At 37.3% G+C, this 18,614-nt stretch overlaps 1 protein-coding gene across 2 annotated transcripts in view; it reads left to right on the forward strand.

Moving 5' to 3' along the window:
• The window catches only part of LOC126273600 (uncharacterized), a 108,002-nt gene that overhangs the window by 50,394 nt on the left and 38,994 nt on the right, over positions 1-18,614 (forward strand). For both annotated transcript variants that reach the window (XM_049977045.1, XM_049977046.1), the window contains one exon: positions 4,338-4,546. In XM_049977045.1, coding sequence (XP_049833002.1) covers positions 4,338-4,546 — 209 coding nt within the window. The remainder of the gene's footprint in view (positions 1-4,337; positions 4,547-18,614) is intronic.

An 18,614-nucleotide genomic window follows, 5' to 3' on the forward strand; every position in this document is an offset into this window, starting at 1 on the left:
GGAAATCTTTGCAAGTATCCAAAACTTCTCAAAGTACCCCTTTTTCATGTAAATATATTCATGTAAATGTATAATGGAAATTTGGGAGCTTTTAGTTGTGAACAGGGGATATTGTGGCAGAGATTTCTGAAAATACAGTTAACCTTACAGCGGACAATACAGCACTAAATAATATGTTCCTGAAAACCACAGCTTATGTTTACAGTTGATGGTTTAATACTACACTTTATATCTCAATACCCACACGAGTTTTGATAAAAACAGCACAGAAAGCACATTTAAATTTTACACCAGGTTTTTGTACCTAAGTTTTTAAAGGGAATTTATGTAACACATTTGATTTTACTCTTAAGACAAATGAAGGGCAGGGAGCTGGCTTATATATGTAAGTATGAGTAAATAAACATGCAAATTGCTTCGATTTAGCAATTTAGCTAATTTTGTGTCCCCTTTTATGCTAGTGTGCTCAAGAAAAATGCTGCAGCTCAATATATCTCACAAAAGCGATGTAAAACATGATAGCGCAACAGATGCACATTTGCTTGGGGCGGCTATCAATCTATCATGTAAAGAACACTGCTAGTGCACTGTAACCGCATGCTGATTTACACACACTGTCTTTTCTGGTAACTTCCACTACCTCATGTTGTAGGACCAACCCCATTTGGCACTGTGGTCACACTGGCCTCATGCCATGTGACATCCAAACGTCTGTGCACAATTACATTGTCTCTGCCTCATGCTCCCACACTTTCATTAATTTCCATATACCTGGGAATATGTTACGTGATTGTACCTGTCTCAGTTAATATGTGTCTATCTTGTCCTTATAGCAGTAAACAACAACTGTTGTTATATCTAAATATATACCTATACAGGGGCATTAACAAAATGTGCAGTAGATCATATACTCTTCGTAGAAAAATAGTATTGGGGGATAATGTTATCCCCTTTATTCATACAGAATCACAACATCATAAATTAACAAAAAAATCAATATCGTTGGATAAAACATCTACTTTCTAAGCAGTAGCAGGAGAAAACTTACGTAAACATTAAGTAAGTGTGCAAGTGGCTCTTTCTTTTGGTGGGAGGGTTTAAGGGAAAGAAAGTGGAATGAAGGAAAAGGACTGGTGCCCAGAATCCCGGTCAGGGGAGACTTACTGTACAGGATGAGAAGGAAAGATTTTCTTTATATGTGTTTACTCCTGTCACAGATTCGTGAGTAGGTTTCTTCCATCCAATTATATTATCAATAATTGAATATTTTTTATTGATGTATGAACTATACGCTGTTAGACCAGTCTACTGACTTTGTTCATTTGGCTGGCAGTAATCACAAAAATAGCGTTTGAAGAAATTGTTCAGTATAATGTAAACGTTACTCACATATGTGGGAAAGGAGAAAAACTTTTAAAGTTAGAAATGTAAGATCGTTCAGATTCATAAAGAATTTTGCATTGATCAAGTTAGTCCATGACAGAGATGAAGAGGAGAATAATTGAAGGAGAATAGAAGGATAATCAGTATTGTGCTTAATATCCCAAGGGTATTCTGTTGCGAACAACTATTTAAAGACCACGAGTATCCTCCTAATGAGGAAAAGCTGTGTGCCAGGTAGTGTGTTGGCAGCAGCATGTTCCTCAGTTTACAGTTGACAGTAAAAAACTGCACATAGACCATTACTCAAAAAGATTCATGTGTTAATGCAAAGCTGCTATAAAATAATGAACAGCATTTATGAGCTGACTGTGATGGACACTGAATTGTGAGATCTCAGCTTAAAAAATTGCATGCTGTGGTAGTCATAATTTTCATTGTATATTTACCCTCAGACGTATGGATAAAATATGATACTTTGGTTGACACTATTATTAGTTATCCTGACCATTTCTTGTGAGTGGAGATATTAATATAATGTGTGACTTTCCCCTTTTTAAACACTAATCTCCTCCTCCTCCCATTGCTTGCTACATTGGCCAAACAATGTGCAAATTCTCAGCATAAGAGGAATTGATGCTTTGCATATTGAACAGGTGACATATTTTTAAATTGTTACTGGTGTGTCATCTGCTATAACTTTCTCAATATGTCCACCGTGTTTTATGGGTACCCATGATTGGCCTGTATATGGAGCACGCACTACCTCATACTTTAACTTTGCAGCAAATAGCAGCACTTGATGTGAGGGTGCAGAGTAATATGAACACTTTACATAGAAAATGCAAATTCTGGATAATCATCTCATCTAAGTTAATTACCAACATTCATGTAAAAAATTGAGTCTGCTTTGCTATAAGAGAAAGAAAATTTGACTAAAAAAATTAAGAACCACTTCACTTGCAACTTTTCAGATAAAGCCCACAAATCCTTTAGCGAGAAAATGGCAGACTTTAGAAACATAAATTACATCTGCATTTGCACAAATACATGTATTGGCATAACCTACATCTGACAGTGTAATGGCTTGTGCTTACATAACTGTCATCTAACGTGACTGATGCTGATGATATAAACAGCACGGTATCAAAATGCTGTGCGGAGATGGTAGATGATACCAGAAAATATGCACAGCTTGTAGGTAGAAGACTGTAATTGTCCTTTATAATTTGGAGCTTTACAGCTGAAGTACCTCATAATTCAGTGATCAGATCTTTTGTTACTATAGTGCTTGTCTGATAGCTGCTTTAGTTTACAGAAGTTTGCAATTAATGGGCTCAGAATCACAAATAGTAACAGAGAACAGTGATACATTATTACAAAATCATAAAACTTCTTTGCCAAATACTGACTTATTCATTCACATAAGAGTGACATACTTTATCACTAGATTTGTGCATTAATACTGTTCAGTCAGTTAATTTTTTTTATCTGAGAGAATAGAATTATCCATTTAATGCACAGTTTATCACGTAAAAATTTTGTTGCCATCCTGCTCTACAGCTTATCAGATTATGATTAGTCTTTTTCCCTCTCTAATGTATTTTTCATTTTTGGGTTAGCAAAAATATGTTTATTGATTAACAATTTGGTTTTAACACTTAGGAATGCACATGACTCATATTACAGTGAGTACAGGGAATGGGAAAGTGTAGTTGACTATAGTGCCTGCTGAATTCATAGTTTCTACAGTAATAAGTATATGCCAGTAGATATAAAAATTCTTTATTACTGAAACTTTTGTTATCATCATTCATAGAAAAAATTTTGTGTACATGTACACTGTAACACACTGCAAAGAATGAATTTCACTTTGGCCATATGTTTTATGTGCATCTTTGTATTGTAAATTGACTGCGAAACAAATTTAATTAAAAATATGTCTTGTTTATACATGTACTTCAATGTAACAATCCTTTTTCATTTTTTTCTGCAGTCAGTACTATTGAATAGCAGTTTCCATCTATGTACATGTTTCCAACACTATTAGTACTCCAAAGAAGTTTTAAAATTCTGACTACAAATTCTACAACCAAGAAATAATTTCTGAAGAAAGTGTGCGCGCGCACACACACACACACACACACACACACACACACACCTTTTTGCCAGCTTGCGGATGACAGTTACCTATGAGACAAGCATCAAAAGACCAGTCCATACCCTTGAGAGATTTCCAGAGTATATCTGTAGATACAGCTGTTTACAGACTAAATTAAGATAATTCAGATCCACTTAATACAAAAACAATTAATATTTTTACTGCTCAAACACATTTCGAGATCTTTGTGCTGTTGTTAATACTCAGGTGTTGTTCTTTATAATGTTAGATGCTGTAGGATCTTCTTTATATTGTTGTATAGCTTGCCATAGTTTTTTTCCTTGGTTCTGTTCTTATTTGTGTGCTTATATGTTGCAAAAGATGCACAGAAACATGTTACACGTTTTAATGAAGAACTCTTGAAAGTTGGACATTGTTACTTTGAGTATTCTTCATGAAAAATGTGGACTGTGTTTTGTGTGTGTGTGTGTGTGTGTGTGTGTGTGTGTGTGTGTGTGTGTGTGTGTGTGTCTGTGTCTGAAAAAAAATACCTGCTGTCAAAAAATATTTTGGCACTAAAAGTATTTGCTGTTTGCATAATAGGCAGTTTGTTGCAAAGTTTAAATTTCTTTGAACAGTTAATGCTTTGATTCTTGAGACAGCATGAAAGATTTTTGTTTATATACTTCTTATTGTCAACATTTTGTGGAAATATTTGTTCTGGCCTAACAGTGTTCATCATTACAATTATCAGTTTTTTTTTTAATGAATTAGAAACTTAACTTTCTTCCTCATATCATAGTGTGCCATTTTCTGCAGATAATGAAGAAAAGGTTTTGTGTATGTTCTATTGTAGGCAATTCTAGCAATTGGAAGGTTCTGGAGATTGATTTTTTAGGACCATTGCCCAAAAATGGCCCATTCAAACGTGCTCGTTGTTTAAACTGTAACCAACTTGGCCATATTCTTCAGCAGTGTCCAGACCCCATTAGGGAGATTTGTTGCTGTATGTGTGGTGCAAGGGGACATACTAAACACACTTGCCCCAACAAAATTTGTTTACAGGTATGAAATTAATTTTAATACAATGTGTTTTAGATTACTCTTTAATTTCCTTGTACTTTCATTTGTATTCAAGATGCCATTGCTAACTTTCACACTATTACCAGTACAGGCCACCATGGTTTGTGCCCAGATTGTTTATGAGTGAATAGTTTTTTTCTGTATATGTGCACAAGAGGTACATACTGAACAGCAGGTTGATAAAATGACCTTCAAATTGACTACTATGTTTATTGTTGTTCTGAAATAGATGTAATGTAAATCAAGAATAACTCATATTTAATCATGTGTGAGTGTGTAAACTTAAGAAACTGGGTTTTCTTTCCATATTAATAATAAATATAAATAAACCAGTATATACAGTGAGATGATAAAATAATTTATCACATAACATAAACAACCTTTGAAATGAAAATTGTGTTATGTGTAAGGTGATGTACACTAGTTTCCAAAAATCAAGAAAAAAAAAACCAAAATATGATCAGAGCATGGAACAATTCACAGCATAAATAAAACTTGAAAATATAGTTCAAGAATAAATGTTCAAATTGCTTGAAATGTACGAAATGGATATGTTGGTGTTGTCTACCCCCAAGTAACTTTAATATGAAATGTGATTACCCCCCCCCCCCCTCTCTCTCTCTCTCTCTCTCTCTCTCTCTCTCTCTCTCTCTCTCTCTCTCTCTCTCTCTCTGTCTTTGTGTGTGTGTGTTTTTATATCTGTGTCAGTTGGATTCTTAAACTACAAGTATTGTAGTCTTTTCTCATCTTCTTCTTCCTCCTCCTCTTCTTCTTCTTCTTTCTCTTCTTCTTCTTATTCCTCCTCTGCTCCTCCTCCATCTCCTCAGCTGTCATGTTATTGGGTAGCTTGTACCATCTACTATTTATAATAGGCATCCTTTTCAGGCACAGTTCTTATACCTCTGCAGAAATGCTTCCTTTTTTATGAAGTGTGTAAACTTTCTTTGCCATCCATTCTATCTCTTTTCCTCCACTTTTTCTTCTGATAGATTGATAAAGCATATCACATGACCCATATCAGGCTGTTCCAGGCCAGCTTCATGGGTCATGGATGCGTAAGGGTGCTCAGGGGCTCGCCAGACGGACAGGTGCTGGGGGTATGCCACCCATAGGGGTCCACTTTTATCGCTTGTGCGCACTGCTGCATTACGTGCCTGTCGCTTAGTTACGTCTTGCTACATAGTGACAACAGTGAGTTCTAAAAACGTTTGTTGCCATTTTTGCTAAGTTGGGAAGAATTGTACGGTATCATGAGAGCCGAGCGGGATTAGCAGAGCGGTCCAAGGTGCTGCAGTCATGTCTGTGCGGCTGGTGCTGGCGGAGGTTAGAGTCATCCCTCGGGCATGGGTGTGTGTGTTTGTCGTTAGGATAATTTAGGTTAAGTAGTGTGTAAGCTTAGGGACAGATGACCTTAGCAGTTAAGTCCCATAAGATTTCATACACATTTGAACATTTGGTATCATTAGATGGTATCATGATCTTCATGCAGAAGAATTTAGCAAAACACACAGGAATGCAGCTGAATCATATCTATGTTTGGCTCAACATACGGTTTTAAACTACTGTTTTCTATAATGAAGAGAGTAAAAACCGCAAAAAGATCACAGCTGTGTGACCCAACACTTAAGGGTATTCTGTATGTTGCGGCAGAACTTGACTACTAAGACCGAATATTTCATTAATTGTGAATAAACGAAATGGCATTTCTCAAACTAAAATATATTTGTACATTTGGCCAATATTAATGTGTTTTGTTAACTAGAATTAGTTGCCTTGTATTGCCTTGTCCATGGTCTCCTCCATAGCCACTGTTTTGTGCACAGGAATGCATGTAAGCTGCTTGCCAGCCCTGTCCACCTGACCTGCATCATTGCACAAACATGCATGATAACATCCATTTTCAAACTGCCTTTACTGCAGATGCACAGCTTTGTGATTGTCGAGACAAGTTAGTTTCATTTGAACAGCTGCCAGAGAGTTACTTTCACTGCTATGTTACTGCTACGGTGACAAATTAACCCTGTGTTTGGTACGTTCACTGCTCAAATATTTCTTATCCCACTTTTGCATGGAATTTCATTGATTGGTCACTTGGGCCACTAGTTGTCAACCCTGAATTTATTTTTATGCCCTGTTGGATTGCATTGTTCCAAAACAAAAATGCTGTGTTTGCTAGTTATCATAAGCAGTAGGCACAGTAACAAAATGCCACACTTAAATACACCGATGCTTTAAGAATCTATCAAAAGTACATTTTTTTGTGTAACTTGATGCAATTAAAATGGGCAAATGTTACTTTGCTGTATAATTGTATTGCCTTCAATCCATCTCTGTTTACCATTCTGAATTAACCTACTTTCTAATCTTGTACTTTATGAATCCTATCTTGGACCTATATAGTCTTTACGGCCTCCAGAAAGCTCTCAAAACAAGTACACTGTTGTAGCACTGCAGATAATTGGTGCCTATGTTTTATTTGTGTTGGCAAGTTTTATTTTTGAATTCCTTGATGAAAAAGGCTATTTTTTAAACATAAGGTTCCTGTTGTACGAACATAGCCATTCGTTTTATGTCACGTTCTTCGAGTGTGTACGTTTCATTTCTTGCGATTTCTTCCAACAGACTCAGTGGAATAGAATGTGAAATAGATGAGTAGTTGGAAAAGAGATGCTGTACATATATCTGTTGGCTTTGTGCTTTTCATTGCTCATTTCTGAGTGAGCAAATCTGAGCTAGGTGGAGAGGGCAACCAGACATAGTACAGTGTCAATATCTGCTCTTGTGTTGTGTTGTGCACTAAATCACTTTTAATTCTTGTTCTTAGATATTAAAGTTCAAGAAAGTTGTTATACATAGTTTCAAGTTGAAATTAATTTTGCCTCATTAATTTTTTTTTGCACTCTTATATAACACCAGTCAATTATGCACAGTAGCAACATGATCGAAATAACTCTGAGAATGTATGGTCTAAAGTTTTTCCATTCTTTTATTAATCTGACTTAATGAAAAATAAAAGTGGGATGTGTAACGGTATAAAAAAAGTTCACAAAATATATTGTACATATGAAACAATTACTTTACCAAAGAATAACAGTCTTAAAATTTAAAACACTAACAACACAAATTAAAAATTAATGTGAAGACTAGTGATCAAATAACATTGTTTTTTTTTGTGGGAGGAAGACATGTAAAAACTCTTTTAGTTTGCTAAAGCAAACGATATATTGGAAATGATGTACTACTGACAAAATTTGCCTCCTTACTCACCTTCAAGTGAACATTTATGAATGTATGTATGCATAGCATTAACAGAGTCTACATTACATCTTAAAAGCAGCAAGAGATCAGAAAACATGCCAAGAGCACTGGAATTTTGTGAACCACACTAAAAATTATAATTCTTCTTCAAATGCACATTTGTATGTCCAGATTCACAATGAAGCTTACTGTGTGGTTTTTGGAATGCCAATTTTCTTAGAATAATCTATCATGTGATCTATTGATGCTATACTCGTGAGGAAATGAGAATGTGCACATGAATTAGAGCAAATGTTTGGAAATATTCAGTAGCGTGTAATGGATTGCGTTTTTCAAATAAAGTGACTGCCTCAGTGGAATAGAATAGTTCATTTTATTTGAATAATAAAAGCCAAATTTCTTTAGCTAGCTGGGGGGGGGGGGGGGGGGGGGGAAATCTCCGGTGTTCTGCAAGATGAGTAATGCTGCTAATAACATGGGAGTTAAAATTATTAATGAGATAGCTGAAATAATTACATTTTATTTTAGTCTTCTGCGAGTGTGTTAATGTATTAGAATTCACTTGATATCATCCAGTCATAGAAATGTAGTTTGTTTCCATGTGACATGAGAGCTGTACAGGAAATAAAAACAGAAAGCACCAGAATAGTGACAATGTAAACCTGAGGTCTACACCACTCAATTTCAGATAGCTCTGCACATGCACTAGTCTGGCAGCTTGGGCACACCAGAAAAATTTTTGTGGGTAGCATTGTGCTGCTTGCACTAGTTAATGCCTTTGTCTTCTATGTGTTGCTCAAATATTTTTGTTTTAAATAATGTAATGCTGCACCAGTTGTGGCTTTCTTTTATTTTATTTTTTTTCCTCCATATTCAGCATGAAATGTTTACTCTAGTATTCATAGTAAAGTGCCTGGCAGGAGGTTCATTGAACGATGTTAAAGCTACTTCTCTACCATTACACTCTTGAACAGCGCATGGGAAAAACAAACATTTAAATCTTACTGTGAGAGGTCTGATTTCTCTTATTTTATTATGGTGATTATTTCTCCCTATTCAGGCCAGTATCTGTAAATATTTTCACATTTGGATGAGAAAGTTGGTAATTGAAATTTCTTGAGAAAATCCTGCTGCAGTGAAAAACGATGTGGTGTATATTCAGTGCATAATTCGGGGGCTTAAGTCCCAGTTTTTGCCACAAGCCCTTCTGGTACCATATTTTCTCGAATCTAAGCCACACCTGAAAAATGAGATTCGAAATCAAGGAGGAAAAAAAAAAAAAAATCCCGAATCTAAGCCACACCTGAAATTTAAGACTCGAAATTCAAGAGGAGAGAAGTATTAAGGCCGCACATCCAAATCGAAACAAAGTTGGTCCATTACAATATGAGACACAATTTAGGTCGAATGAATGACGGTACAGCTACAGTAGTTCGGTTCGAGTCGTAAGCTTAGCAGTTAAGCTTCAGCAGGTAGCCATTGCTATGCGTCAGGCGCTCTGTCCGTATTTATACGGGTACCCTTCCTTTTTTACGTGCTTCGTATGGTTTGAATCAATTGCTTATTTTTCTTTGATCTTATAAGTGCCGTTCTCTTTGTTATTGGTGTTTACGTCACTCTAAGCTGAAAATGCATTACTGTATTGTGTCATGCATTGTTTGTCGCATTCTGTGCGCACTACCGCCGCTTACAATTTAAAAAAGAAAGAGAGACAGAGAGGAATCGTCTCATTAGCGAAACAATGGCAAGAGACTGCTATTTGTTGTTACTTACATTGATGCTTTCTTTGATAATGATCAACAAGAACAAAATAATAGACTGTGTGTGATAGAAAATGTTCTGAATGAGAATTTAGCGAAAAAATTTTCTCCATTTGAAAATCTTTGCATGCGCTTCTTTAGTACATTACATTCTGCACAGAAATTAGTCATCTTAGATTTAAAAATCTAGTCAATTGCCGTGCTTTATTTGTGACTGTATCACTATTAGGCATAAGAATAATACGAATATAAACATGACACGATATGTGTATTCTTCCGCATTTGGTGCTGTCTCACTCTAGTTTCGTAGTTTATTAGGCAGACAGGATTTAAATGATATAGCTGAAAACACGAAAGAATACATGAAAAAATGTTAATATTTCTATTATTCTTATGGTGAAGAGAATACTGCATGTAATTCACAATTCATGAAAGTTCCTATTAGCAACCATCTCTTCTCACAGGTAGGAAAAAATTCAGAACGTGGAGTTTCCCATATTGACAAATATGCCAAACAGTCTTGCCAGTTGGATTTGCGTAGTACATTGAAATGCTGCTACATTCGAAGATGAACAATACTAAATTTGTATTTATTTTCTTGTATAATGTATGAAAACGCAGTGGTCGAAACTCGGGCCAGAGAAAAAAAGTTAGTCTTCCACCATTTTTTTAAAAAAAATTAATTACTGATGCAGAGGTTTTGGCGCCAGTATACATCTTTGTGCCTGCAAAGCATGCCTGTGTAGCGCTACATATATTCGACGGCAGAAGGTAGTTGTGGCGGCAACTACCCACATTTTTCAGAACTTCTGCTTACTTTGCTCTAGATTCTAAGCCGCAGGCGGTTTTTTGGATTAGAAAAACCTGAAAAAAAGTGCGGCTTAGATTCGAGTAAATATGGTACTCCCTAGTGTCATTTTTGCCTTGGAGCAGATGCTCTTAATGTGAGGGGTCCATGTTAGTTTCTCATCTAAGGTTACTGCTAGATATTTCACTATCCCTTTCACTTGTAGAGTTTCATCGAAGAGCTTTAGGCTCCAACTTCAGTGTTGGATACGCCTCTTCGTGAATGGCTCCACAACAGTCTTCTTAGGCCACAACAGTCTTCTTAGGATAAACACTTAGATGCTGTTTAATGCACCAGTCTTGTAGAATGCCCAGTCCTCCTTGTGCCATATTTCTAACTGTGTCAGTAAATTTGCCAAGTATTACTATGACAAGGTCATCTGTGTATCCTTGGGAGAAGCACTGTCTGGAATTTAGTTCCTCGATGAGTACATTCACCACTAGATTCCACAATAAAGGGGACAGAACTCCTCCTCATGGGCAACCTGTAGTAGTGTTAATTACCATCTTTTCATTCATTATGGTAGCCTCTACCTTCCTTCCACTAAGCATGGCCCTGGTCCACTGACATATAGTGAACCCTAGGTCATGCATCCTTGCTGCCCTTACCATGGAATTGAAGGTCGTGTTACTGAAGGCCCCCTTGATATCCAGGAAGATGTAGAGGGCTATTTCTTGGAAGCGAAGTACTATCTCCTCCTTGCCGAGTTGATGGAGAGCTGTCTCACATGATTTACCTGGTGGATATGTGTGTTGCTTTGAATGTAGAGGAGCCCTAATTAGCCTCGTTTCCCCTACTTATACATTAACCAGTTTTTCCTATGTTTTGAGAATGGAGGAGGGCAGACTGATTGGTCTCATATCCTTGGCCTTGATATGATCAATTCTCCCTGGCTTTGGAATGAAGACAACCTTCACTGCCCTCCAAGCATTGGGAATGATTCCTACTGCCAGGCTAACTCTGAATAACCTGCATAGGACTCTTGTGAGATTCTTTCCTGCCTGTTGCTGGAGAGCTGGTAAGATTCCGTCTGGGCCAGGTGGCTTGAATGGTTGGAATGTTTTCACCGCCCATTGGATTTTATTGAAGTCGACAAACCGTATAAGTGATGCTTTGCCTGTGTGTGTGGTTTTCTATGTAATGAAGGTTGCACAGTACCATACAACATCAAAAAGATAATGACTGTGCAAAAGAGGCAGTACAATACAAAGGCATCACACAAAATATATATATAAATATTTGCAGTTGGCAATGAGAATAAATTCTTGAAACATAATGTGCTAAGCATGGAAAAAATACATAACTGGTGCAGTGCTTCATTATTAAAATAATGACTGACCCAGTTACAAGCTTTCCGAAAACATCGATTATGATGAATGAATGCATAGTGTAGTTGACAAGCTGCAGACTTCATTTCTTCAATGTATCATGTTCTGATCAACATTTTCCCACAAATTCATTTTGTAGCTATTTGTTTACATTGTGCTGGGTCTGCTAGTAGCACTTCCAAGCAATCATAGATGTCAGTACTCTCCTGAAACAGTGAGCGAGAAACCTAGTGGAAGTTCTTCTTTTCGTTTGTATTTTTCCATAACTCAGTTGATAGGGATAGGAGGGTTAATAAGGTAAGTAAAACAATAAGGAATGATAATAAGGTAGGAAAATAAATTTTTCAAACTTCTTGGGATAGCAAACAACTAAAATGTTAACCCAGGTCACTTTACAATGGCTCTTCCAGTCACTGTTAGGTGTTCTCACTTTTCTTCGAACAACTAGATAGATGGTACTTGTCAAATAAACATTTGAAACAAATATACTTGCTGCACCAAGAACATCTAATGAGTGCAAACTATCGACAGCTAGACTGTTCCTTCCGAAGAGTCGGCAGGAAACAAACTTGGTTTACATTTTAAAATATGTCTTTTTTGGGAATTAATTTTGATGCGTACCACGCATACAATATCATTGCCTGAAAAATCGGTGCTGAAACCTTGTTATGAATCATGTTGTGAATAGTTATTGCATCTGTGCTGTTGTGCAATTCCCGCTGGGTTTCCAGGAGCACACTGCAATTCTCAAGCCCGGAAATAAACTTTTTAACCTAGCGATAGAAATAAACATTCCTTGGCTGGCACACAGGTTTGCACGTTTGCACGTTGGCTGACCCTCGCCACCTATAAACGTTGTGCCATATATTGTAGTATTAATTTTTCCACTCCAGGAATCTGATATTAGACAAAACTTGTTATCAGAAACATATGGTTTTTAAAACATTCTCAGGAATTTTTCTGTAAATTGCATTTGTCAGTTTCCTGGATTTCGAGCAGGTAATATAAACATTTTTCGACAAGTCGGTTCAGTGAGTGACCTCTTCTATAACCTGAGGACCAAATGTAACATCCATTTCCTGTAAACACAGGGAACCCTTAGGCAACACTTTTCTAGAGGCTGTGATGGCATATTGCCCCGTGTACGAATGCGTTAGTTTGTTTTTACTATCAACTGCGATAAGGGTTCGTTTTTCTCCCTTACGCTTTTTAACATGCGTCGAATGTTCACGCAATACTCACGTCCTGTTTGATTGGTGTTGATCACGTAATCCCGATTAAAACCGGTCATAAGTGATGCCATTTGTGTGCTGAAAAGAGCAGCCACTTCCTGTTGTTGTTGTTGTTGTTGTTGTTGTTGTTGTGGTCTTCAGTGCTGAGACTGGTTTGATGCAGCTCTCCATGCTACTCTATCCTGTGCAAGCTTCTTCGTCTCCCAGTACCTACTGCAGCCTACATCCTTCTGAATCTGCTTGGTGTATTCACTTCTTGGTCTGCCTCTACGATTCTTACTCTCCACACTCCCCTCCAGTACTAAATTGGTGATCCCTTGATGCCTCAGAACATATCCTACCAACCAATCCCTTCTTCTAGTCAAGTTGTGCCACAAACTCCTCTTCTCCCCAATTCTCTTCAATACCTCCTCATTAGATATGTGATCTACCCATCTAATGTTCAGCATTCTTCTGTAGCACCACACATCGAAAGCTTCTGTTCTCTTCTTGTCCAAACTATTTATCGCCCATGTTTCACTTCCATACATGGCTACACTCCATACAAATATTTTCAGAAACGACTTCCTGACACTTAAATCAATACTTGATGTTAACAAATTTATCTTCTTCAGAAACGCTTTCCTTGCCATTGCCAGTCTACATTTTATATCCTCTCTACTTCGACCATCATCAGTTATTTTGCTCCCCAAATATCAAAGCTCCTTTACTACTTTAAGTGTCTCATTTCCTAATCTAATTCCCTCAGCATCTCTCGACATAATTAGACTACATTCAATTTTTCTTGTTTTGCTTTTGTTGTTGTTCATGTTATACCCTCTTTTCAAGTCACTGTCCATTCCATTCATCTGCTCTTCCAAGTCCTTTGCTCCCTCTGACAGAATTACAATGTCATCGGCGAACCTCAAAGTTTTTATTTCTTCTCCATGGATTTTAATACCTACTCCGAATTTTTCTTTTGTTTCCTTTACTTCTTGCTCAATATACAGATTGATAGCATCGGGCAGAGGCTACAACCCTGTCTCTCTCCATTCCCAATCACTGCTTCCCTTTCATGTCCCTCGACTCTTATAACTGCCATCTGGTTTCTGTACAAATTGTAAATAGTCTTTCACTCCCTCTACTTTACCCCTGACACCTTCAGAATTTGAATGAGAGTATTCCAGTCAACATTGTCAAAAGCTTTCTCTAAGTCTACAAATGCTAGAAACGTAGGTATGCCTTTCTTAATCTTTCTTCTAAGATAAGTCATAGGGTCTGTATTGCCTCACGTGTTCCAACATTTCTACGGAATCCGAACTGATCTTCCTCAAGGTCGGCTTCTAACGGTTTTTCCATTGTCTGTAAAGAATTTGCGTTAGTATTTTGCAGCTGTTGCTTTCTATATGTCTTCTAGATATTGTACCTCCTTATGAGAGACGTAGTGACATGCGGTTGATGAATTTTATGCTCCGATTTGAAATTTCTTGCCCAAGATAATGATGCAGCAAACGTAAAATCGTTGTTGGCCATATATTGAAGCGCTGCACGTGCAGCCCACTCCTGAAGTATTCTCCATGTTACATTCTCGTTACGACAATGAGATTCGACAGATTGGTCGTATGTCCACTTATTTATCGCCTGGCAATTGTCATATCTTGTCCTTCCTTTAATGACATCACTTTCCCACAGTTCCAAGTCCTTCTTCCTTTTCAGTGCTGTTGTTGCTCCATTCTTTTGCTGTGTTCGTAAGTTCCAATTTGGATGATTCCTGGCTACCGCTACCACCTTTACTTTTACTTCAAGGGGTATAGTGCCGTAGTTCAATCGTTTAGTAACAGGTTCGTAATACTCATCGGGAACAGATGAGGCACATATTCCCCATGACGTGGAGATTTCCAAAGTGTTATGACCATTTAGCGATTCACTAGTCGGGATATCTTCCACTGAATCATCTTCTGCTTTGTCTTCATGGTGTAGTACCTCAGTATCAACAAAATTCATTTCGTTCATCAGCTCCAAAAATCACTCGATGATAGCCACTCCTATCAATCTGGAATGCCGAGAAACAGAACTGCCTGCTTCCAGTAGTGCATTGATAATGCATCTGTCTTGCATCACTTTTACCAACCAAAACACAGTGTCGGTAGCTTCCCGCTTGCCATCATCTGTGACAGGTTCCCAACTGTATATTACAGTGCTAATTGAAGGGTGTGCATCCTCCATTATTCAGATTATGCACCTGAAAGATTTGACACAGCAAACAATAACTAGTTACTACAGCATAAACAGGTGAGCTAATTACTACAAACCACATGCAGTACTCGTCATATGTTACTTACAGAAGAACACTGTATTCATTCACAAAACGTATTTCATTCGACGTATTAACTATGAAAAATCACTACACGTGTCCGCGAGGTTCGCAGCAGCCTAATGACGGAAAACAACTCTTTCTGACTGACTTCTACAAGGCTCATGCTGGACACCTTCACTATTCCAGGTTCATAACTATGAGATGACGAGGCAACCAGGACAACGTAACTCTCCCCACGTGCATTCTGTCCCGTGCCTCGCTGTAAAGAAGCGTCATGCTGTTGGCTATCTGTGACCCCTCGTGAGGGATTCGCAGCACTCTTACTCAGAGTTGTTTTCATGTGACCAGTCTTAAAAGTTTAATACTTTATTATCAATTGGGATATGGAAAAACACAAAAAAAAGAATAACATCCGCTAGGTTTCTTCGATATTGGAACTCGGGTTTTCTGGTTCCCAGCCAGTTACCTTGGCCGTTGCACTATCTGCGCTGTCGGCGAAATGCATTTACCAGGTGGATACAGAAGCAGCAGTTGTAAAAGTTTCTTACCTCGATTTCTGAAAAAGTGTGCATTTGCGGACCCCATACCTAATGATGAAAAATGCTTTCTTTACAATTATCTATCGATCTTTCCAATTTTGGGTTGATTGCTCGTCATAACCTTTAGGGGTGATTTTTTTCAAAATTGCAGGGGTGTTGATCCAAAATATCTTAGTCCTTCGTTTTAGGTTGTACACAAACGACGTGCCAAATTTGAGCCGAATTGGTTGGCCGTGTCTGAGGCCTTCCCCTTGTAAGTGGTGGAGACCATCTTGATTGTTTCTCTTATGACTCCATGCAAGATGTGACATACATTGTTCCAGCTGTCAAACGGGGTGATTTTGGACATTGTGGGGATTTCAGACAGTATAGTTTATCTGCTCCTTCCCACTGCATAGCAACAAATTGCCACTCATTTTCATTTCAGCACACCAGTTATTTGAAGTGTGAGATAGTATTCATTACATTCCATGACTCTTATTTTGGGTCAGTTGTTTACCTAGTAAATATATGATGAACAGTCTCATTGTAGGAAGTTTGCACATTATCATCAAGATGGAACAATCATGACAGTGGTAAAGTATTATAACTGTAATTGTCAACGAGCTCAGTGGCCTATGGCAATGAGGCAGTTTCTGCACATGGTTGTTGAGTTTTTCATATAAATTTATAAAATAACAATGGCTTTTACAAAATTGTCTACTGTGTAGGGTGATTTCAGACAATTCCGAGAACATTTAAAAGTAGGAAAGGTGCTAAAGTACGATGTAGTTATGACCTGGAACTTTTAGACAAAGCCATTCAAGATATTCATTGTGGCAAGTTATCATGTAGAGAAGTGTGTGATTTATATGAGCTACCTAGATTGCCCCTTCAAAATAATGTGTGGGTAATACAAAAGAAAGAAAATAAGAAAAAAAAAGGGAGGGCAATCAGTACTAAATGAGGAGGAGGAAGAAGACGAAATGTTGAAGCAAGGTAACTGCAGGGCTGCATATTGGGGATTTTCTTTCACTAAATTCAATATTAGATATTTAGTGAAAGGCTATGTTGATAAATCTGGCTGAAAAGAGAAGAAATTTTCCAACAATTTGCCAAGAGAAGAAACTTTCTAACAATTTGCCAAGAGAAGAATGGGAAAGTAACCAGTATTAAATGAGGAGGAGGAAGAAATTGTGAAGCAAGTTATCATAATAAAACTGAGCAATCCTTAATGATTGACAACTTTAAAATGTGTCACAAGTCACTAAAATCAAATAGGAAGAAACAAAAAAAAAACTGTCCAAATTCCCCATCCCCCATATACTATGAATTTTTTGACGGAGATTTGAAAAACTCATGTGTTAGAAATCACCCCAGTCCATGGCGTGAGTCAGACACTTTATTTTTTGTATTCTTTTGTTACATAAACAAAGAATTTATGCACTTGGGACAGTGAGAAGATATAGAGTACAATACTGGAAACTATCTGCAGAGGTTGAGCTGAAGAAACAAGCAGAGGTACTTCAGTAGAGTATGTTGCAGCTGTGGATTTGCTGTTCTTGCTGGACACTAACTTTTGCATGAAGCCACAAGGTATGACAAGAAACCAAACTCAGGAATAATAAACCCATGTCCACAAATAATAAAGCTATACAGTAAACATACAAGAGGTGCTGATCTTCCTGAAAACATCATGATGAGACATAAAATTATTATTGAAGCTTTCTGAATTTCTCATAGAGATTGCTCAGTGTTTGTGTCATTCTGGTCAAACTTCAACAAAAGGAGGAAGGCCAAATGATGATTCAGAACATAAGATACAGTTTAAGAAGACAAAGTGGTCTGTAGGATGTGAACCTCCACTAGATGTAAGGCTGGATCAAGTAGGTCATAAATCATCATGCATGCAAATGTGCAGCTGTGTTATGCTCACACAAACACAAGAACTACTTTGAAACTTTTCGTGTAAAGTGATTTTCAATTGTCTGGTTAATAACCTGTTGGAACTGGATACCATGTTTTACAAACAAAGAAGTATATACTGATTTTTAATAAATGTACAGTATTTACAGTATTAATTTCTTGTTTATTTGCTTTAGCAATCCTTGCTTGTCATGCAAAAGTATAGTTGGAGTCATAAACGATGGCGGTCAAGTTTAGGCTTGTTCTGTGCACGTAAATCATGCATTCTCCGACAGTCAATGAGCGATCAGTATTGTTCTGTGCATTCTGCTGTGAATTCATAGGTTGAGCAAGCATTACATGTTATTGCAACGAGTTATTTAGTGAATTTTTATTTCATGTGTTGAGTTGTTATCACTAATGGTGATGGTAAGCAACAAATTATCCATAAGCGATCGAAAGACATGATTTGTATGAATATGCTTTCTTCAAGCGCAGAGCCTATGCTGTGACTGTTGCTTGAAACCAGCAACAATGCGATATTGGTCCGTACCTCGACACGCATGAACCATTTTCATTTGTGGATCAGGCTATAGCTAGTCATATATAGCAGCTAAATTATAGGTGACTTTGTAGCAGGCTGGAGCAGCAAAATAGCCATATTTACTGTAGCTAGTAAGTCATGAAAGCATTATGTAGTTGACAACTTCCAAAGAGTTAGTCATTAATAGTGCATAATCATTGTAAGGAAAGTCATGAAAGCATTATGTAGTTGACGAATTCCAAAGAGTTAGTCATTAATAGTGCATAATAATTTTAAGGAATTTTTTTTTTCTTTTTCAATATTTTTCTCAATGTATAGGCACTATAAAATCAAATGGTCAATTTTAAAGCTTAAAATAAAAA

The sequence above is a fragment of the Schistocerca gregaria genome, chromosome 1, assembly GCF_023897955.1.
Source record: "Schistocerca gregaria isolate iqSchGreg1 chromosome 1, iqSchGreg1.2, whole genome shotgun sequence".
NCBI lineage: Eukaryota > Metazoa > Arthropoda > Insecta > Orthoptera > Acrididae > Schistocerca > Schistocerca gregaria.